At 44.6% G+C, this 21,797-nt stretch overlaps 4 protein-coding genes across 6 annotated transcripts; 2 read left to right on the top strand and 2 right to left on the bottom strand.

Moving 5' to 3' along the window:
- The first annotated feature begins 321 nt into the window (after nucleotides 1–321).
- Nucleotides 322–2,298, top strand: LOC131887617 (zinc finger and BTB domain-containing protein 49-like). The gene has a single exon (XM_059236248.1). The coding sequence runs from the start codon at nucleotides 322–324 to the stop codon at nucleotides 2,296–2,298; it is 1,977 nt and encodes a 658-aa protein (XP_059092231.1).
- A 205-nt stretch (nucleotides 2,299–2,503) lies between these two features.
- LOC131889692 (putative ATP-dependent RNA helicase TDRD12) lies at nucleotides 2,504–6,436 on the bottom strand. Its single transcript, XM_059238850.1, has 7 exons — nucleotides 5,813–6,436; nucleotides 5,458–5,725; nucleotides 5,173–5,355; nucleotides 4,912–5,106; nucleotides 4,333–4,826; nucleotides 3,716–4,260; nucleotides 2,504–3,646 (listed from the first exon to the last, which is right to left on the bottom strand). Exons 1-7 carry the CDS (start codon nucleotides 6,283–6,285, stop codon nucleotides 2,583–2,585), a joined length of 3,222 nt encoding a protein of 1,073 aa, XP_059094833.1. The 5' UTR covers nucleotides 6,286–6,436; the 3' UTR covers nucleotides 2,504–2,582.
- LOC131889693 (uncharacterized) lies at nucleotides 6,355–11,616 on the bottom strand. Of its 3 annotated transcripts, none has more exons than XM_059238851.1 (9): nucleotides 11,319–11,616; nucleotides 9,646–9,910; nucleotides 8,803–8,998; nucleotides 8,339–8,706; nucleotides 7,931–8,276; nucleotides 7,739–7,860; nucleotides 6,939–7,674; nucleotides 6,571–6,864; nucleotides 6,355–6,506 (listed from the first exon to the last, which is right to left on the bottom strand). In XM_059238851.1, exons 2-9 carry the CDS (start codon nucleotides 9,892–9,894, stop codon nucleotides 6,355–6,357), a joined length of 2,463 nt encoding a protein of 820 aa, XP_059094834.1. In that variant the 5' UTR covers nucleotides 9,895–9,910; nucleotides 11,319–11,616. The 3 variants fall into 3 exon arrangements, with proteins under 3 accessions (XP_059094834.1, XP_059094836.1, XP_059094835.1); XM_059238853.1 differs by having other exon boundaries at nucleotides 6,939–7,665; nucleotides 11,319–11,613; XM_059238852.1 differs by lacking the exon at nucleotides 11,319–11,616 and having other exon boundaries at nucleotides 9,646–9,939.
- Nucleotides 9,942–21,467, top strand: LOC131889694 (putative helicase MOV-10). Its single transcript, XM_059238854.1, has 4 exons — nucleotides 9,942–9,959; nucleotides 19,191–19,943; nucleotides 20,002–21,220; nucleotides 21,278–21,467. The coding sequence occupies exons 1-4, from the start codon at nucleotides 9,957–9,959 to the stop codon at nucleotides 21,337–21,339; spliced, it is 2,037 nt and encodes a 678-aa protein (XP_059094837.1). The 5' UTR covers nucleotides 9,942–9,956; the 3' UTR covers nucleotides 21,340–21,467.
- Nucleotides 21,468–21,797: the final 330 nt, after the last annotated feature.

Below are 21,797 nucleotides of genomic sequence, written 5' to 3'. Positions count from 1 at the left end.
TCTTCAAACAGCCCCGGTCAGCCCCGGTCTTGCTGTATTCAATACGAGATACCATTTTGCTCCCCTCTTCCATTTTTCTAAATTAATGGATTTGGGCACCGTGGTAGGATGGATGGGTCGTTGGGCAACCTAATTACAAAACTCACGCAACCTTAGTTTGTTGTTCATTTCGGATTAACACAAAGACCTGATTTCCGCTCTGACTCTCCCGGGGGAAGGACTCAGTGGACTGAGTGGACCGACTGCTCATCCTGGTCCTCAAGCAGGGCGGAAGCCTGGCCCAAGGCAGACCACAACACAGAATTGAGAGGCAGGCGGAGCATGTCCATGCGGGCGGGCATGGGGTCCGTGGAGGCGCCCAAAGAAGAAAAGAAAGACGACCAGGACCACCCGCCCATGCAGGCCCCAGGCCTGAAGACCGTCGAGACGCCCCCCGAGGAGGCGCGTCCTCGAGGACAACCTCCTGGCTGCTGCAGTATCCTCTTGGGTCAATACGGTCAGATTCGGGGCCTCCTCAACGAAATCGGCCGGAGGCGGGACCACCTAGACTTGAAGTTCGTCTGCGACAACGGCCGCATGTCCGCCCACCAATTCATGTTGGGCGCCCAATCCGCCTTCCTCCGCCAACTCATGCTCGACACGCCGGCCCGCTGGCCCCACTCCGAGGTGACCCTCATCCTGCCCGGAGTCCAACTCCACACCATGAAGGTGGTGCTCAAGTTCTTGTACACGGGCCGTCTCTATCTCACCCAACGGGACGTGCCCGCTGTCAAAGAGCTCTTGGAGAATGTGCTCAAAATCGACGCTCAAATCACGTTACCCGAGGACCATGAGGCCACCAGCCCATGGGCGGGTCAGTCGGACACCATGAGTTTTGACGACGATCAGCCTGGAAGCGGGGGCGGATCGAGGGGACCCTCCACCTCCCACGCCTCTTGCCCTTCATCGGGTTGGGTCAACGACCGAAAGCGGACCTCGCCGGGTCATGAGTCAAGGGGGTCGTCGGCCCCCAAGGACGGGGTAGCCCAGCAGGGGTGCGAGCAACGGGCAGGGTCGTTGATCGAGGGTTACTCCGCCCCGTTATCGCCACCGGATTCAAGAACCACTTCCCCCGCCCCCCTGGTCGATTGGGTGGATCTAGCTGATCGACCTCCATCGCCCAAAATCAAGAAGGTAGCGACGGCCAAGAAATCGAGTAGCCGTCAGCCTATGTCAGTCAAGATAGCTAGCCCAGCCATCCGCATCCCCCAAGCACCCGTGATTGTGGCCAAAAGCACGGGACGCCAAACCCTGGGGCGTTCAACTGGCTCGGTCCGTCCGGTTATTCCCACGGCTCCACAGGTGGTGGCCAAAAAATCCAGTCCTTCGGTGCATCATCCCCGTGCTCAATCGTCATTGCCCTCCACCCTAGATCGTCTGCCGGTCGAGGTCGAGATCATCGATGTCGACGACGACGACGAGAGGGAGGAGGAGCTAGTGCCCGTTCCCGGCCCTTCCAATTGCTTGGAACCCACCTGGTCAGGCCAGGTCCATGTCAACCGGGACGAGTTGCCGGATATTCCCTTAGGACCCCCGTCTGATCCCCATTGGTTACCGCCCTCCCATTTGAATCCCCCTGAGGATAGTCCGCGCGGACTCACATTAAATCTAAATTGTTTGCCTCCCCCGATTCCGGTTCCGCCAGCGAATGGCCTTGTGATTCACCGTGGAAAGTGGGTGCACCAATCGCACGTGGAGCGATTGGCCCAACGGAAAAAGGCCAGCTCAACCGTCCGGAAGTATGCGTATAAACCTTTCGTGACCATCAGTGGTCAATCCAAAGCCACCACGGTCACGGCCAATGCCTCGGATGAGGTCGGAACTTTCCCTTGTCCACACGGCTGTGGTGCCATCTTTGAACGGGAGCGATCGTTGGACTCGCATATTCGCCGCAATCATCACCCGAATCTCAAGGCCTCCTGTCCGGAATGTGGTAAAGGCCTGTCCACGAGTAGCGCTCTCAAGAAGCATCTCCTGTCCCATCGGCCTGAATCCGATTGGCCCTACTTCTGTCCGCTTTGCTTCAAGAAATTCCAGGCCAAAGGCGATTTGCCCAAACATTTCTTAACCCAGCGACATCGAGACGAAGTGCCGCCCGTGGGCTCTCCCGAATGGATCGCTTTGATCAACCAAGGGGTGTGCGTTCCTCAGATGTCAGATCTAAGGGCGAGATCAGCTCGTCAGCGTCGTCCCAAACCAGGATTCCTGTCACACCCGGATCAAGGTGTGGAGATTGTGGAGGAGAAATTACCCCCATGAGATAAGGCACTGTACGCTTCGGAGATTGCCTCAGTGATGATGAATGCTGTCCTTGAGGCAGCATTCATGGCAATGCGTACAGTTGTACTCGCGAGAACTCGCATCGAACGATTGACGACACTGTCAACTACTATCAACCCAAGTATTCTTCCCATGAACAACAACATAAGGGTCAAATGTTGAGGAAAAAAAAACCTTATGACGATTATTCTAGAAAATTCATATGAATATATTAATAGCCTTACTAAAAGATGCGATATTCTCATTGGTCTCCAATACATTCGTTAATACACATCCGGGTTTTGTTCCAAGGGGCGTTTTCGCATTGGCAATGGATTGGTCGGCTCAAAGCCGTCTCCTTCACTTTCCTCGGACATGGATTTCGATGAAGAGCGTCGAGGTTCATCCGAGGAATAGCCTGCAGGTTTGAGATCATGACCGTAGACCTGATCGATTTCATCCGAGGTCTTGATTTTGATCGGTTCTTGGGGGATACTTTGAGCGGATTCCAATTCGGTTTCGGATTTTTGTGCCCTCATCCGATGCTCATCCTCACTGCCATCGTCCTCGGAATCCGTATCGAAATGATCGAGGTCAGATTTGAGCCAAGAATACGACACCTTCTTTCCGTCTAGAGTGGCCAAACACTTCCAGGAACACATGACCGTCTTTTTGAGGGTCAACATGATCGACGTGGATCCAAACGAGAGTTCGCTTTTTTCTGGATCAACCACACCGAATAAATGGAGGGCTTGCGGGAACTTGTGAACCACGTACTCGTCCAACCGAGGCTCTTGTCCCAAGATCACCTCCAAATAGGAGAACTCCACACTTTGCGGGTGGATCTGAACGAACACGTTGTTCTCGTGAAGTTTCCCGTCAAGTTGAAGATTAACCTTCAAAACCAGAACATCCGTTCGATCTTGAGACCAGAGTACCAGAGCCGGCAACTTGGTCTGAAATTCCCCTTGAGACACGGCCAAAGAGGGCAAATCAGGGGTCAATTCTAAGCTCGGAAGCGGTCGCCAACTATCCGGTCCAAGTGGACCAGAGAGCTCGGGAAAGCCACTCGTTTTGGCCTTCTTCTGCCTCTCCATTATTTTGGGCGGGAGGATGTCCACTTCATCAGAATCAAATTCCTCGGGATCGATCCTACGTTGGAAAAGAGCTTCATCGATGGCGTCCGAGTTTGCTTCTTCTTCTTCCTCAACCGCGTCATCGAAATTCGAAAAGTCTGGCAGCTTCCTCATCTCATCTTCAAATTGAGCCCAGCCTTTACTCACCAGTCGGTTTTCTAAGACCTTGTGACTGACCGTCGAGGTCATAGAGACTAGATATTGATTACAATCTGAAAAACATAACGGCAATGCATTGCAATGCTTTACCAATTCAAACAACCCTAATTTCCAGCTCTTACCAGTGTAATCGGACTCCCCTTTCAGAAACGGAATCAGAAAGAAAGGTTGAGGTAAAAGGGTTTCTTTCAAGAAGATTTGTTGGCGGAGATATTCACTCGCACTCCGATCCCAATCCTCGTTCAGAGGCAAAATGTTGTTAAAAGCGCACTCAATGGCTTGAAAAGGCAGAATCTCGACCATATTTCTCGGAATGGGGAAGAGGTCCTCAACTTTGACCAATTTACATAACCCCGAGTCCACGAAAAGCACCAACACTTTGTCTTCGTTGGAATTGTCCAAGACTTGGACTCGAGCACAACTCTCGTTATCCCGGTGAATGAAAACCTTTTCTAATTCCGGAGATCCTTGAATAGCCTTGACCTTTTTATCATCGACCAATTTCTTCAAGTCCAATTCAAGCTGGTCTAACTGTTTGGAGAACTTCTCAAGCGTGACATGAAAGTAATCAGGTGAATTGACATGAGTGATCAAAACCACTTCCGAGGCCGTGGGAAAGAAGGCCCAACGTAATACCAAGGGTTGTTCCGATATCAACTTGGGTTTCCTGGAAGACGCATTAGCCAATTGAGCTCACATCTAAAGCACTTGGAATTGACATCGTTACAAATGGACTCACGTGGACTGTTGTTTCTCGTTGTTAGCGTTGCAGTCCAGAATTGGCCCGGGTATTCCGGCTTTGAAGCAAAGTTGGTCGAGCTTTTCCGTGAGCTCAGTCTCTTGAATGGCCAAGTTCTTCTTGAGCAATAAATCCCGCATTTCTCCCACACACGACCATTTGAGGTTGACCGTGAACTTTTCCAACAATTGGATCTGTTTCACCCAAACCATTTTGCGCAGCCCCAGGATCACTTTGGAACGACAAATCTTGGCGTTCCCGTCGAATTCCTCGTCTCCATCCTCGTAATGTAGGATCTCTGGAGGATACAATCGATCTTCACTCAAGTTTATGGCATCTAGAGGCCACTCTAAGTTTTTCAACGGAGGCTTGAGATTGGCCAAGATCAACTCGTGTGATTGACGAGGATAATGAGCCTCAGAATACTCGTCGGGTAGCTTGAACATGAGCGGATCTATTCTCTCTTGGATCAAGCCATCATCCACCAACCAGACCTTAAGAGCGTGGTCGATGAACCATGTTATTGTCAGTTCAATTTGGAATCCTTCTTGACTCAAAAATTCAACTAGAAAAGAATACCTGCAAGGCCAAGGAGAACTCGTTGGGAGAGCGGAAAGAGAGGACTTCAATGCGTTGAAAGAAGCCTTCGTCTTCCATCAGGAACAATTGGCCATGTTTGAGGGTATCAGATTCGAGGAGGATCTTGATATCCGGGATGATTTCCAATTGAGCTCTCTTGAGCAGAAACAACTTGCGACTCAATTTGCTCGGATTCTATGAGTGGCCAAACAAACGAGACTTAGTGAGGGCATAGAAATGGACACACTCACATTGACTTACCGCAATGAAATCTTGACGCTTCTTCGCCCCGGATTCTTGGATTTGCTTGATTTTGACGAGATTACGGATTGGTGAGAGCACTTGCGTGACCTCAAAATAAATGATGGATGCCCTCGGGAACGGATTGCCATCAAAGTCGACCTCTTTCAACAAATAATGTCGAAACGGGCATCGCCATAATTCCTTTAAATGGCAAAACAGGTTGATCTCTTTGCCGGCGTCTCTTATTATGAATCTCCTATTATAGAAAAGTTGATTCATCCAATTAACCTTCCCAATTCGTACCTTGCAACGCCCCAAGGCTTTTAGCTCTTGACAAAGCGAGCGATGCACCTTGTTCTTGGCTCGATTGGACATGACCTTGAGGTAGAACTCGGACAGACTTTTCGGGACTCGATTCCGGTTGGATCGCTTCAAGAATTGGAACAGCGTATTAATCTCGTTCACGTTGCTCGGGGTGAGCATCATGTGCACGGTTGCATGACTCTTCTTAGCCTTGGGGTCGTCTTGGCTCTGGTAGAAATTTCCAAAATAATCCGAGAGGTACCAAAACCTAGCCCCCACCAAAACAAAACAGATTGCTCAATTCCAAGAATGTTTTGAACGTACTCGTAGGTGGGAATCATCCAATCGGTCCTACCTGTGTCTAAGACGCTCTTTGGAGGTAGCCACGTCGAAATGGATGATGACATTGGCGAAGCCACTGGATTGTGATCCGGCGAGATCGGTGACAATCAACGGATACAAATTCGCTTGACCCATTTGGACCTGGGCCCAAGTCTCTAAAACTTCGTTTAACTCGTGTTCGTTTTTCATGCTCTCGTCGATGACCCAAGATTTGAGTTGTAGCCGAGAGAGGAGATGCGCTTTGACTTGGGCAGCCGTGACCGCATTCTGACAAATGATCAGAAGGGTTTGACCGGGTTTGCCTCGATATTTGCTCACGATATCCACGAGAGCCCTCAGTTTATACTCTTGGTCTTGGAACAAGGAAGCAATGTGCGTGATCCGTCCGTAAATGGCCGCTTCCATGGGATTGCCAACACATATCGTCGGACCCACCAGGTTCATGTCTAAAAAGAACTTGGCCAGAAATGCACCCACACTGGCCATCCATCGCTCACTCGTCACGATGGTTTGTCCAAAGAGCTCATCGTTTTTGACCAAAGCCGCTCTAGCGTGCTACATTATGGCCAGGACTTCCATCTGGAACTCCTCAAAGATGAGATCGGACTCCTCGAAAACCAGATGACAACAACGCATGAAGTTGGTCGACTTGATTTCCTCAACGCACTTAAAGATGCTCGGAGGCGTGGTAATCAGTACATCACAGCCTGAAGACGGATGAATCTCTCATGAAACACGGATTCATAAGCATCATCCAACTTTGTCTCTTACCATTGGCCAAGAGTGCCGTCAATTTGTGTTCGTTTTCAAAGACGACGTTGACGAGAATCTCGTCTCGGACGAAAAGCACATCCTGGGTCAACCATCTGAGGGTCTTCCACACGCGCTCGACCACGGAATGGCTCGGGCAAAGGATCACACATGAAGGCCCTTCAGCCGGAGCGGGGTAATCTTTTTTATTATTGCTCAAGCTATAAATCAGAGGGATCAAGTACCCGCATGTGGTCACCTCTTTCTTGCCGATGGCCACCACCGACTTCAAGTCCACCACCAGCGGCCACATCACTAGAAAGAGAGCAAAAAGGCAAGTGCGCGTGAACGAGACTGGAAATGAACGCTCTACCCGCGCTCACGACAACCTTTTTGAATCCCAGTAGGCGTGGCCATGCGGGCTTGGTCCAAGCACATGACGAATTCACGGGACCACTTCCGGATGTCCGCGGCATTTTGGCAAGGTGACACGGATTTCCGTCGGGCATTCAACGGGTTGTGAACGATCGTTTCCCAAGGGTACGAGACATCGGCGGGATTAGTCACCAAGGGATCTGGAAGACGCGTCTCCAGATCCAGATCTAAAGGCACGTCAAACGATATCTCAACGGATGGGGGATGATTGGAAATGGCAGGGGACGAAGGACCGGCTGAGGTCTTGAACAGTTTCTTCTCGCGAAATCTACTTTTGAGTAGACTCAAACCCGTGGAAGGCTTCGAAGATGCATTGGAAGACTGGGAATGATTGAGATCCAGCTCTGACGAGGCAGATTCATCCTGCGCTACCAAGCGCTGACTTGGGGAGATTGGTGCCGTTGGTTGTGGGAAATCCGGAGTGGTTGGGATCACTTTGGAACTGGCCACAGATGAATCGTGGCTCTTGCACCCATCAGGTTCGGTTCGCTCAGGAATGGCAAACTTATCAAGACACGAACTGAACCTTTCACTCTCAGACTCTCCCTCAAATTGAGACTGAGCGTCGTAAAACGAAGAGACCTCGTCGTCACTCTGCGAAGGTTTATTCTTTTTGGCGTTCATCTTCTCTTTTAGCCCTTGAATGAATTTCCCCACATCCACACCACCTGCCATTCTGGGCTGTAGGAACTAACAATTGTGATATTTTAAACATCCAGCTGTTTTTAAACCCAATGCAAGCCATTCAACTTACACCTGCGGGGGATCGTGAAGTCCTTGGCAATTCTTTCCGAACTTGGCTCCATGCTTGGGAAAGGTCCTGGATTTGTGGCTTTTGGATACTCGCCTGCTTCCCAGGTCTTTCCTCCGAGTCATCTATGGTAGAAATGTTGTACATGAGAATTTTTTCAAGTCAACTGTCAAGGGCTGAACCTGGGGAAAATACTTGAAGTTTTCGACAATTCTAAGGCCGCTCGCTTTCTTCGATCACCACGACCACGTGAAGATGTCTTGGACGCTACAAGGCTGCTTTCGGCGACTTCATGTTCACCTTGGTCTTGCGAGAAAAGTGGATCGTCGTCTGGTGTGATCTCATTCATGTCATCCCAAATGTCCTCTTCCACGTCAAGGTTTTTGGTAGTGATCCAATCTTCGAGAGTAGATCGATCTTGTTGAGATGGGGCTACATCGTATTCAATGGGATTGGAGTCCTGCGCATCCATTTCCGAATTCGGATCCACCCGAGTATTCGGTACGGATGCCGGTAGTTTTGGCAACCGACTTCCAACTTTCTGGGGAGGAGGAATTGAATTGAGCTCGTTACAAGATAATCACGATTAAAACGTCGTATTACCTTGGTCTTTGGGAGAGAATCGCCGAGATCAACACAAAAGTTCAAGGTCAAAAGGAGTTGGCGGAGACTGTAATAATCGTCCGAACGGAAGAAATGAGCCAAGATGCCTGGACAATTGCGCTGAAGTGATGCCAAAATGGCTCGCCGATCGCTTACGGCTTGGATCGAAAAATAGATGTCCCCACTCAAGCTATCCGAAGATTCAGCACGGGGTTGACTGATCAGGTTCAGACGAAGATCCGTGGCCGATCTCACGATCTTGGTCACTAAATCCAAGGCCACTTCATTCCATTGGGAAGCCAAGGTGCGAACCAAAGATTGAGACGGAGGGAGCGAGTAGTCTAAATCCTGAGATGTGGGCGCTAATCCTGAATGAAAGAAAGAAAAAAAAGAAACGTTAGAGGGTAGTGTTCCGGAATCCAATTTTCAATGCTATGGCGCAATGATGCTATGTCGTATCCAACCGTAAAGATAGACCGATTCGGCCATGGGCTCTATTTGAATCAGCCTGGAATCCCGAATGACACGAATTTGCGTTCTCACGTCCAAGTCCGTCCATGTTTCTCCGATATCGATGAGGAAAGCATCACAAAGAATTGCATTTCGGCGGGTATAGCGACGAATCACTCGCCCACGATAAACCTCTCCATTGTTTTTCGTCTACAAGAAATATATCTTAAAAGTAGTGCAAGGTGGGCTCTCAAATTGAATCCTTCTTGTGCATATTCTCTGAACAAAATGTTTCCCTTTCGATACAATTGTCATGTAACAAAATACTTCAGCAATAGAAGTGATGCGGCATTCAATTTTTTTTAGAATTTTACCAAACAAACGAATCCAGTCAAAAACTCGAGTCCTTAAAAACACTTTCTTACTTTATTCAAAATAAACATGGCTAACGCAGAACTTCAATTCGTGTTCACGTTACTACATAATGCTTGATTTGGAACAAGGTGAACGAATGTCACATGAAATCATGATGTCCTCGAGTTTGGTTGCAAGCAGAAACGACATAATGGGATCTAGTTGCATAAAAAGTATTCTACGTACAGCAATCGCACCACCCTGACTTTTTTCTTGCTCTTACAAAAGAGTATTGATTCCAAACCTATTACCTTGAATCAGGCCTCAAGTGTAAAAAAAGATCGATTCCGCGTGCTCTTATTGCATTCGACTCACTGGACACGGCCTTTCAAGGCTCCTGCTAATTGCCCGTCGCCAAATATCCTCTTCAACTGACCAAACACTGATTGCACCCTTATTCCTTCACATTTTTCCTCGTATTGCTTTCAATCCTAGACAAATACCTGAGCACGAACAGCCACGAGGCCAGCTTGAATGTCGTCGTCGGTGTCGTAATGAGTAGGGTCTGAATCGGTTGCAAACAAATTCGACAATCGAGGGCCCGCATCCAAGAGTGGTTTCAGGATCGTGCGGCTTTGTTCCAAGTCGTAAGTCGAGGGTGAGATCCACAAGTGAGCCGGACTTACGATATCCCCGACGCGGACCCGGAGACCCTTCACGTTAGGCACACCCACAATGGCTGGAGATTCCATACCAAATCTGGATAACCTAACAGTGACCTATGATTAGTCTCGAATAGGATATATACACAATTATGGTGAGTCTCAAGAAAACAATCTCTAGCAGGTGCTTGGCCGGGGTTCGTAAAATCATGGCCGAAGGTTTTGAAATATGTGTATTGCGATGTTATTGCCCATTAGTTTGGTCGCAGAAATAGAGTATATTGTTTGTTGCCACTCTGAACACAATTGACTTATGTAAGAGCAATGGCTTAAGGAAATCAACTTCAAAATAGAAAAAAACATGTATTAAATCATAACTTCACGTTGCCTCTCGCCCCGGCAATAAATTCATAAAGAGTACTATTCTAAAAAAGCAGAGCAGCGGTCGGAGATTAAAAAGCTGCGAAAGGTTGTTGGACTGGGGGAATTTCTTACATCTAGGGGAATCGAGTTCCAAATAGGAATACTACAAGGTTGAAATGAATTTGCCTTGGCTCAGTTCTTAGAAGATCATTCTTGGCCCCTTGAGTTCGGATGATGGCGTTAGATCCCGCTCTCTCGCAACATTTTGGTAAGTTCCCCAGTTGGAAACTTTTGTGAAAAATGCGGAGATCGGCTCGGGCGCGTCGGATCTGAAGGGTATCGATGCCCAAGAGTTGGAGCCTCTCATGGTCCCGACAATTCCACAAGCCCTTCAGTCTGTTTCAAAGAACGTCGTTGGACTGCTTCGACCAACTCGATGCTCTTCTTAAGACCCGGATTCCACACTTGAGAAGCATCTTTCCGTGCAGGTCGCACATGCACGACAAACGCTCGAGTGAGGAGCCAAGGATCACGAGACGAGAATCTACAACAAATCATACCGACCACTTGTCCAGCATGTCAGGAGATCTTAGAACAATGCTTCCCGAAGCAGGATAAGGGATCTGAATCTACAACCACATCCTTAAAAACAGCCACGGTCGCCAGTTTCTTTGCAGTGCACTTTCCGCCATATACTAAAGAAAAAGCGGTTTCCGACATTGCTGACATTAGCAGAGACTTGAAGGATTCTTAATAAAGAATGGTCTTAATAGTTTACTCTAAAAACACACATTATTGTGTGCTTTAGTTTCCGACATAAACATTACCAGTGGGTTGCTTTTCAGCATGAATGGCAGTTTATAGAAATGGTTAACCAAACGTGGGGTGGGAAGACCCACATTCACGGGCATTATGAAAGTCATTAGTGTTTCAAGGGTACATTGATATTAATGAGTTCAATGCATAAGCCCTACAACAAACGTAAAAAAAAACAAAGATCCTGTTCATTTGTGTGTGAACATTGTCCACCAAAGGGGAACCGACGAGTTCAATAAGGACCCACACACCGAAGTACTTTCTCCTTGAATGCATCAAGCGACTAAGATTGCGAATACACATCAACTGTCTCTTTGCATTTACTTAGTACTTACCTTCAAAGCCTTACAATAAAAGGGACATGAGTTTGAATTTCAACACTGATCATGTCTCAACAAATTTTTGGTTAGACAACTGTCGAGCATCTGTCAGCGTGACTAGATGGTTAGGTCTGAACAACTTGAACTTCTTCTTCTGTTGCCCTTGCCTTGAAGGCAAATCTAGATAAATACTGGGTGCAAAACGCGATTGACCGATCAATTTTCCTGGGTTTTTTTCCTGTAAGAAAAAGAATAATCAACCGCAAGGTCGAGCCAAGGTCGTAAAATGACATTGAACGATCAAACGAAATTCTCAAGTTACAGGGCTTGTCAAGTGAACGCGTCCATGAAGGAGTGACGTTAGCCATGGAGTACGGGAGTACGGAGATACTGACGTACTCCATGCGTTAGCAAAATCAAAGACATGCCCAGGCAAGCTGCCGCACTGTGCATCCATTGAATTTTGACATTATTTCTTTGTGTTTGCTCGTCTAGGCAAATAGCATGAAGGTATTATGCCAATTCAAAAGTGCGCGGTTCATCGAAATTTTCCTAAACATGCTGATTTTGTTGGGTTTTGTAACACAGCTCACTCAAATCACTCGATTATTGAAAATTCATCAAACGGATTGACTGGGATGTTTGTTTGTCTTATGGTGCGTCTACACGAGAAACATTCTGTCACAAAGTTTGCCTAATTATTTCGGAAATGTTCGGTATTTGACAAACAGTTCATCTCTGAGCCGTCTACACGTGAAACTACCCGATCAAAACGGTTTGACAAATATTTTGATGTAGATTTCTAATCAGATAAACTTGCAAGTGATCGTATCATTTCCCAATGGGTCTTTCTTTCAATATTTATGTTATGCACGCTAAACAAGATGATTAGTATAATGAACATAGGAAAACTGAGGAATGAAATTTGAAAAAAACACCGATGGGCACTATCATGATGAGAATGTTGTTTCGCTTTCCATAAAGGTCCTTTATTTTGCCATTTCAATCTGTGCGGTCATATGTTGGCTGAAACCGATTACTACTTGAAGGCGTGTTTAGCCCCGTTCTATGAACTATACCATAAGCCAACTGATGAATCACTTCTGATAAAAAATTGCTTTTCGGAAGGTTTTCGAAATTCATTTTGACTATAAATCATAAATCAATTGTTTGGAAACGAAAACCAGACCAATTTTCCAACTCATTATAATCGTGAATAAATGGACAACAGTTCTCCAAGAGTAGCACTAACTATTTAATAGCCGAGCACGAGTCGAAATATGACAAGGATATATAGTTCAAAGGTTATGTCAGAAACGTTAACACAAATATAGTAAGAGCATTAAACATAATAAAGACAATTTAAATATTGATATGCAATTAACATTACAGATGGCATTGACTAAAAAGAGTTCAATTTTATAGAACCAATAAGGACCAACCCACAAGAACAGACGGCATTTCACAGGGACGGTGATGGGCATGGGCAACTTTAAAGTGACGACATGTCAGTGGGTAAGACTCGGTCCGTTGAGATCTGACTGATCTGGCTTTCATGGCTAAAACTGGCGGACGGGAAATGGACGAAAGAGCAGCTCAAAGTGGCTGGCTGGTCTGGAGGCTGGGGTCTCAAGGGTGTATGTACGTAGAGGACCAATTATGGGCGTGTGTGACGACTGAGGGCTGACTAATAACCGTCCAAGAACCTCCAGGTATGGGCCGATGATTCCGTTGTCTCTGATGATCTGATCCAACTTGAATCGGATCAGTCTTCTTTGGACGAGGTCAAGGAATCCTTCCATCTAACTTTGGGTTGGCTCGCTCAAGTCTTGCTCACAGACGGATGTAAAAGAAGGGGCCGGGACCATGGTCGGGTCCGGGTCCATGACCGGGCTGAGTCCCAGGACAGGCCCAGGGTGGGTGGGTTCACTCGGGTCAATGCCTTAATTATCTAAACGGCAGGAGATGAATCCGGATTCCGGAGTCGGTTGATTGATGGATGGATCCACAGATCATATAACAACTAGATGTCGCATTGGCCCGACCTCAGTGCAGAGGAAAGTGGATTTTAAGTCAACAACTCTGTACACCAAAAATGAGGAGGGTGACTGCCTGATTAGTAGTAACGACCTACAATCGCTGGGCCTTCAACGAACGCTATCAGTGACAAGCTAACTCTGAATCAGGCCACGATGGCGGATGAAAAAGCATGAGTCACTGTACACCAAAATTTATGTACCAGCTGATGAAGGCAAGTGTTCGCATTTTTCCTCGCGCTATGCGATATCTAGTCATTATATGGTCTGTGGATGGATCGATCATTATTCAATGCTCGATAGGAGATGGAAGTGTGACTACTGCATTAAGAGGGGATGGGATGACATCTGATGACTTTGAACAATGATTGACGATTCCAGGCCTCTTCATACTCTAAGTTGGGGTTATTCTGTGTCAAAATGAACCACAATCAATACATTTTTCTTTGTTATAAACCATCATGGATCGAAAGAGTCAAGTTCTGTACTGGCTGAAAATGGACACCTTGGTTGGAAGGGCTGGGGAGGCCGCTGTCGTCCATGAAATATTTGCTCTTTGGCAAACAAACTTTAAACATGTTCAAATCGAGAAATGTTTGTGAAATACTTGTGAAATGGCAAACAATGTTTGTCAAATGGCTAATTATTTGCCGAATTATTTGTCGTGTAGACGCACCATTAGTTCTCCCTCCCTCAAAATGCCCAAAACCAGGGTGCCGGACCACATTTTTCCGTGCATTTCCTTCACTTGGCCTGCCCTACGAAGCAGGTTATATTCCCAAGAACTACATTTTGAAATTAAAAAAAGAGCAAACTAGGAATGGTGATTTTCTGAATCAATATGAAAACTGGGCCTTTCAAGAATGTAGCTGAAATCCTCCATCCCTAGAGCATATGGATATATTGGGCTTATTTCAAAACTTGCACCCCAATGTTTGTAGATCGGGCGGTTTTTATATAGATCTGGCCACCCTAAAATTTTCCATTGGTCTGCACATGGAGTACGTCAGTAGTGGAGTGGAAAGCTGGGTCGAAGATCGAACGTCTTCTAGCGAGGTTTTGTAGATCTAGGCGTTACCTCCTAATCAGATGCATTCCCCACTGAGAGAGTGTTCAATGTGCTCAATGAATTCCATCTTCATGTTCAGGTACTTGATTAGGAGGTAACGCAAAACTGAAACGTCTTCTAGCGAGGTTTCAGAGAGCTTTCCACTCCACTACTACCGTACTCCATGGTCTGCAACTCTCGGGAAACCGAGAGTAGCTCCCTCTACTGATGGGATCAAATTGACTCTTAATTTGGAAATTTGCTAATTTGTTTGGGAAATTCAAAAATTTGGGTAATTTGGTAAAATTTTGATTCAATTCAAACTTTTTCAACAGTGCCAAAATGACGACGTTTTTGTGAACTACCTTTTCCAAGCTATTTGGGGAATTGCGAAGGTTTCCTGTATTTCTCTTTATCTATCTTTTAAAGGGGGTATAGACTAAAAACTGTGAGAACTTATCAATAATCTGAAGTCATTTCCACGGCAGTGAGCTATTTTTACCCTTTTCCAAAGACCCAGAAATTTGGACATTTTTTTCTCATTTTTTCTCTTATGCAAATTCTAAGAGAAAACTAAAACACCCTGTTGGGCCTTTTGAGGTTCATGGGGAAGCCATTAGCAATGTAGAGACTATGGCTAACATGCTTGGAGTTCAGTTCTCCAGTGTGCTTTCAACCCCACTGAGTTCAGATGCAACAGCTCATTGCTCTGAAGATGAGTCTGTTGAGATTGACAAGGTCAGTCAAGTTGAGCGTTTAGATGATCTTGTAGTCACAGATCAAGATGCTTAGAGGCCATCAGGGACTTGAGACTCTCAAGCTCTCCTTGCCCTGATGGTGTGACATCTCAGTTTCTGATGAGATGCTCACAGATTCTTGCTCCTGTTTTCTCATACTTGATGCGTTGCATCTTGGATCAGAGTAAGTTCCCTCTTCTCTGAAGGTAGCTCATATTGTTCCGATTTTAAAGGGGGAGATAAGTCGCTCCCCAGTAACTATAAACCGATTTCTCTCATTTCCAATAATGCGAAGGTGTTTGAGAAGATCATGAAGTTCAAACTTGTTGAATTTCTTGAGTTCAACAAAGTCCTTCCTCCTAGCTCTCCCTTAGCTCAGACTGCAGTAAATGACATTCTTCATTGTGATAATGGCAGATGCACTTGCTATAATTATCTTATTTTCAATTTGTGCCATGTTTGGGTGGTTTGAGCTGAAGAAATTTATTTACTTTTGGCAAATTTCCTTGATACTTATTGGGTAAATCTTGATCAAGCTAAAGTCTGACAAGTCCTAGAATGAACAAGCCCATTTGGTGGATGCATAGTTTTGGTGCTTAATGATTGAGTGTGAGAAAAGGGGTCGGAATGATGGTGTCAAAATCCTAGCTCTTACCTCCTTTTGGCATTTTTGGCTGATTTCAAAGTTTAATCCTTAACTTTTGTTAATATGAAAGGATGTGGGAGGCAGTCAGTTTTCATGGAAATCCACAGACTTTGTCTTGATGGTGTTGACCAGAGGTCAGTTTTTGTAGCAAAAGCCAAGTAGCAATTCCACGCAAGGAGAATTAGGTCATCTCCAGGTTGAGATTTTTTGCCGCAAAGTAGTTGATGGTGTGGCCTTGGTGTGTGAGAGCTTTGGGAAGGTCGAATTTATAACAATTGAAAATATTGGCAATAGTGGATTGCCTTGTGGAAGGCCAATAGTTGTAGAGGGTAGGAGAGATATGGGAATTTGAAAGGATGTTGACACTTGGCTTGTCCTTGTCCAAGTGTCGCTTTTCTCATAAGAGGTCTAGGTATGTTGCTCCTTTAGTACCAATAGAACATGTCACGGTGTTAAAATGAGCAAAGTGAATAATTTTCTCTTCTAAATGAGACATCAAATTAAGAGGAACAATCTAGGACTTTTATGTCTCTCAAATTCGGGCATCTTGTCTGAATTTTTAAGGACTTCTTCTAACTACGACGGAGAATGCATAATGATATGAACCTTTGAGTTCAATCACAAATTTTCCTCTAACAACCATCCAATGACATAGAAAAAATGTTTAATTCACCTACAAATTGTCATCAAATTCTGTGGATAACTCTTTAAATATATTTCTGGTTACATGAAGCCCTTGAAATATTCACAGCTTCAAAAACTAATCATTTTCCAAGGGTGACTAATTTTGCTTTTGGCCAATTCTTTAGCAAAGTCATGTTAGGTGAAATATTCTTTTGTTGTATTGATCTTAGCCACTCAATTTTGTTTGATAAATGATCAATAAATGGAAAAAGTGACAATCTCTTTTGAAATATAGCATGGGAGCAATTTTGAGTTTTTTTTGCAATCGGGCAATCATCAAGTCTGAAGTACATAGGGGATTTGCCGACATTAGCTTGAAAGTTATGTACTGGTCTGAACGTTATTTCCTTCTAGCCCAGAGCATGATGCTAAAAGGATTCAAATTGTGATTGATTCTGAAACGGCTACATAAATGTCGTATAGTAATATTTTTTGACAAAATTATTGACTGAAACATATGAAACTTTGACCTTGAAATGACGATTTCCGTTCAGTTTGAATTTCTCGCCTCTATCGTCTTTTAACTTTGACGGGGATTGCTCACTCCTTTGACTTTGCTTACCCGCACTTTCAACCAATGACAGACCTTGTTTACATTTTGCTCGTATTTTGTGACGTAAGGCCGCTGAACCCTAATTAGTGATGGGATCAAACAGATTTCCGAAATCAGGATCGCCAGAAAGCTAGGAAAGTCAAAGCACGGGCGGTTTCTAGCGTATCGTAGAATATTAGGCTTGACCAAAAAGGTGACCCTGGTTTGATCGGAGAAAACTCAGGGTTACTTTTTGTGACGGGTTTCCCATGCTCCGCTAGTGATGCCATATGCCATTGAAAATGTAAATTGGTAGCCAGAGTCGCAACCTCCCGTGATTATATATTTGATCCCATCAGTAGTTCCGTAGCTTGCCTTCGGAAAAATGCCATAAAGAATGTGGGAAAATTGGAAATTTCGTAAAAAATAATGTTCCCACAAAAAGTTTATTTCAGGTCTTACCTTTTTTCTGAGCTCTTCCCATCATGTAAAAAGATTGGAGAGGTGAAAAATAATACATTTGGTGTTTTGGATTGCCCTGCTCATCATGTTCTGAAGATAAGGAAAACGTTAAGTTCCCACAACTTATTCGGGTAAATTCCTGCCATGGCCAACATCATGAATTGATGATGGCTTGATAAGATAGTCGTTAAGCCAATTTGCTGTCATTTTGAAAACTGCGAATGAGCTAACAGTTTGTGGGCTTAGAGGCTCTGACTCACGAACTAACAAATAATTATGCCTGACAAATCAGAGACAGAAACAAAGGGATGATTCATGACACCACGATCGCCATCGAATCCTGATAAAAAATCGCTCGCTAGTCTGAGCCGTCATGATGTCAGTGCACAACGCACAATCGCTGAGTCAAGTTAAAAGCTAGGCTCCTAATCCCCTGAAGAAAAATTGCATCTTCCGTTGTAAGGTAAACTTAGTCTCCGTACAAAAACGAACAAAGCATCCAATTTTACTAGTGCTGAGGGATGTCCTAACCCCAAGGTTTTTCCCGGTCTTTCACTGGCACTAAATTTTACTAGTAGCGCCCCTTCTGGTCACCTTGCGAATCATGGTTGTAAACAAAGCAACTCCCACAGGTGGAATTTCTAACATGGGAAACGAACGAACAGAGGAATTTTCACCCTATTTCTGGTTTTAGTTGACAGTGCAAATCTAGGCAGTTGTCTTCGTTTCATCGAGTTCAATTGATGTGAGTGCCATATTTGTCGTAGAATTGATATACATCCCTAATATTTGAAGGACTTAAGTGGTACTCTGGTTCTATATGTTACCAGTATCTCTTCGGTTTTTATTTTGGTACACAATACTCCTCATATAATTCCCGTTTTCAATTTACCTAATATATTTGTGACTCACTTTTCCTCTTTTTGGAAAATGAACAAAAGCTATCGCGCAATCAAAACTAATTGAGCGATCGAACACTAAATGGCACTATGTTGTAAAATTGTATTCTTTAAGGTACCCGAGGTATTCTTTCCCTTTAAAAGCTTAAGCTGAAATCTTTTTCTTTAGCAATGTAAAATATTTTCTTTTTTTTACATCACTGAAATTAGATAGATATAGTAATTTTATTTATATCCGTACCTCTCTCTTTCGGTTTCATGTCTTTTTTTGCCACGAACTTTTAGAAATATGGATTGTCAAATTCGAGCCAGTTCTGGTAAGATTGATATGAAATAAAAAACTGACATCGTTTCACCTGAAGGCAAGCCAGTTTCATTAGGGATGTATTGGGTCTAGAGATTTAGATAAATATGAAGAAAAAACAGAGTTTTCATTTGTAAAGAATGACGAAGTGATTGAGCCAATTACTTGATGTGTTTGATTCATTGGCTCGATGAGTCCTTAAATAATGAAATCTTTCCAGGTTTTTTGGGGGAAAACGGAAAATTGGCAAAATCAGGTGGTGCAGAGACAAATCAAAAAGCAATTTGTCATCTCCCTTATTTCTACCCGAAGTATTATTTACTAGAAAAGTGATCCTTTTTATTCAAGTTGTTGAGTCAAAACCTAATTTAGCTGAACGGGAGCAAGACTAAGATTTGAATTTAATTTAGTGATTCTTACATATCACTTTAGCGTCTCTCCATATCCATAATTTAAACGTCATCTTTCTTTAGGCCTTAAACTAATTGGAAACATACATATCTGAAATCGACACAATTTCGGTCACTTTCCATTTCCAGGTTCTAGCCGCCGAGACCATGGAGCAATTATTTCAGAGGCTGAGCATATCAAGCGTGGTCAATACCACGCCCGTGGTTCGCTTGCAAACCCACATCCAGTCGTTCAAAATCAATCCTGAAGACCTTACCTACCCGCCACAATTTGCCCCGCTTTTTAAGAACAAATTCAGTGAAGGCCCATTACAACCTAAGGATAAGATATTCTGCAAGAGTGTCAAAACTTTCATGGCACCGGGGTTGAACCCTTCAACGTACAAGAATTTTCTTCACGTTTTGTTATATGCTCAAGAGTATGCTGAAGAGGATGAGTTGCACAAATGTGCCAGATTCGACGTTCCTTTGACATATGAAGAAGAGCCCGAATCGAAGCGCATTCTACCTTGTTTGTATCTGGATGGCGTGGAGGACAATCGCCCGAGAATCAACCCCTACGATGAAATTCAGATCAGTTTCGATGGTGTAACTGCCAAAATGAGTACTGTATACTCAGTGGAAGGCAACCGAGTTTTTTTCATAAACCATAACTGGTTTCCGAAGGGTCGAGCCGTGATTTGCCGACGAGTGAATTTCATCTTGAACCGAAGTAACTTTATTCGTGGCCATGGTTGTATCGAAGAAATGACCACATCAAGGATCGCCCGGCTGTTTCCACTTAAAGGGGCCTTGACGGTCAAAGTTCCATCGCAATTCAAATTGACCAAAACGGACCTTTTGAACAAAAATATTGCCGACAACGAAGAGCAATTTGCTGCAGTAAGTACAAAAACGTCCCTGGCCGCAACTTTTTCAAAGCAACGTTTCATTTTTACAGGTGAATGGTATTCTAAATGCAACAAGTGGCATTTATCCTTATCTTTTGTTCGGACCTCCTGGAACTGGGAAAACTGTGACCTTGGTAGAGGCCATTTCCCAAGTCTTTTTTCAAAACAAAGCTGCCAAGATCTTGGTTTGCGCTCCGAGCAACACTGCGGCTAATCTCTTGGCGGTTAGATTGTCAGAAAATATCCCTGAAGCCTCGATTATGCGAGGCTTGTCGCGAACTCACAAATTAGAAAACTTGCCAGCAAACTTGGCAAATATTTCCCTCATTGCACCGTTGTGGCAAAAATCGATTGGTCAGTTTCACGTTGTTGTGACCACTTTGTCTTCGGCGGGATGGATTAATGCACCAGGCCGTAAAAAGAATCAGACTAATTACGTGTTTTCTCACGTTTTCATTGATGAGGCAGGTCAATCAACCGAAACTGAGGCCCTTTTCGCCATCGCGAGGACCACGAACTCCCAAAGCTTATTAGTTCTTTCAGGCGATCCCTATCAAATGGGACCGGTGGTTAAGTCCGAAGTTGCCAAGCACTATAGGTTTGAGATATCGCTGATGGAGAGACTGATGAAGACTTCCTCTGTGTATAAGAAAACTGGCCCCAAAAACCAGCTGGATCCCCGGTTCATTACCAAGTTGGTCAAGAACTTTCGATCGCACGAAGACTTATTGGAAGTGCCGTCATTTCTCTTCTACGACAACGAATTGGTGGCCTGTCAGCCAATTCATAATTTCTACCTGAAAACTGCCTTTCCATTAATTTTTCACGGGGTACTCGGCGCCCATTCCCGGGACCCAAAATCGACGTCCCTGTTCAACTCGCAAGAAGTGAATGAGGTCTTGACTTACATTGACAAGCTACGCTGGATTTTCCCGGATGAGGAAATTGGCATTATCTCGCCTTATCGGTCGCAAGTACGGCACATCAAAAAACGCCTAGGGGAGACGAGCATCATGGTGGGCTCAACTGAGGAATACCAAGGTCAAGAGAGGCGTGTCATTCTGATATCGACCGTTCGATCTAGTTTGGGTTTGGAAACGGCCCTTAACAATGCAAAACAAGCCCCAAGCCTTGGGTTTTTGACAAGTGAACGAAGGTTCAACGTGGCTGTGACGAGAGCTAAGGAGTTGATGCTGATTATTGGAGATCCCGATCTGTTATCCAAGGAGCCGAATTGGAAGCTTTTAATTGATTTCATCATTCTCAATGGTATGGCTGATTTTTTGCTAACTCGTAATTCGGAATGATTGTTATATTTACTTTCAGGTGGCTACACTGGATGCAAGTACCAAAGAGCCACACAGTTACTTGGTGGAACACGCATTTAGAAGGATAATGCCGCACATTATCCAATTCATTTATTCATCCCGTGCAACATTCAGATTGATTGGTTGTACCAAGAAATCGATATCATTAGTGCCTTCTACTATGTGTCAGATTATATGTAACATCTAAATTGGTTTTTCATTTCAAGGATTTCAACTTAGGACGAGTTTGGAGTCAATTTCCCTTTAAAAAAAGCCTCGATCCCCACCAGTCTCACGTATTGATAAAGACTGGTTCAAATAGAGTCCTGATTCTGCATAAAGGGCACCAACTAGATAGGCTGAGGATGACTGAAGTATTTGACGGGTCGAGAAGATATTTAGTTCCCTTGGGCAAAATATTATATTTTCATTGTCTCAAAATGCCACCAAATAAGGTCGATTTTTCTTTCAAGAGTGCAAAAGGTTACGTTATAGTTTACATACTCATACTCATATTTATTCATTTGTTTAAATACATT

The sequence above is a fragment of the Tigriopus californicus genome, chromosome 10, assembly GCF_007210705.1.
Source record: "Tigriopus californicus strain San Diego chromosome 10, Tcal_SD_v2.1, whole genome shotgun sequence".
NCBI classification, from domain to species: Eukaryota; Metazoa; Arthropoda; class Copepoda; order Harpacticoida; family Harpacticidae; genus Tigriopus; species Tigriopus californicus.
This window is presented reverse-complemented; position numbering and strand designations above follow the sequence as displayed.

What these genes read in the sequence shown, in the direction of transcription:
- LOC131887617 (XM_059236248.1), top strand. Translation starts at nt 322, where the DNA reads ATGTCCATGCGGGCGGGCATGGGGTCCGTGGAGGCGCCCAAAGAAGAA.
- LOC131889692 (XM_059238850.1), bottom strand. Translation starts at nt 6,285, where the DNA reads ATGGCCAGTGTGGGTGCATTTCTGGCCAAGTTCTTTTTAGACATGAAC. An exon ending in AAAGAGCGTCTTAGACACAG is followed by an intron (nt 5,726 to 5,812) that starts GTAGGACCGATT and finishes GGTGGGGGCTAG; the next exon opens with GTTTTGGTACCTCTCGGATT. An exon ending in AGGGGAGTCCGATTACACTG is followed by an intron (nt 3,647 to 3,715) that starts GTAAGAGCTGGA and finishes TATGTTTTTCAG; the next exon opens with ATTGTAATCAATATCTAGTC.
- LOC131889693 (XM_059238851.1), bottom strand. Translation starts at nt 9,894, where the DNA reads ATGGAATCTCCAGCCATTGTGGGTGTGCCTAACGTGAAGGGTCTCCGG. An exon ending in AGAATTGTCGAAAACTTCAA is followed by an intron (nt 7,861 to 7,930) that starts GTATTTTCCCCA and finishes TTTCTACCATAG; the next exon opens with ATGACTCGGAGGAAAGACCT. An exon ending in GACGGCACTCTTGGCCAATG is followed by an intron (nt 6,507 to 6,570) that starts GTAAGAGACAAA and finishes ATCCGTCTTCAG; the next exon opens with GCTGTGATGTACTGATTACC.
- LOC131889694 (XM_059238854.1), top strand. An exon ending in ACGAAGAGCAATTTGCTGCA is followed by an intron (nt 19,944 to 20,001) that starts GTAAGTACAAAA and finishes TCATTTTTACAG; the next exon opens with GTGAATGGTATTCTAAATGC. An exon ending in TGATTTCATCATTCTCAATG is followed by an intron (nt 21,221 to 21,277) that starts GTATGGCTGATT and finishes ATTTACTTTCAG; the next exon opens with GTGGCTACACTGGATGCAAG.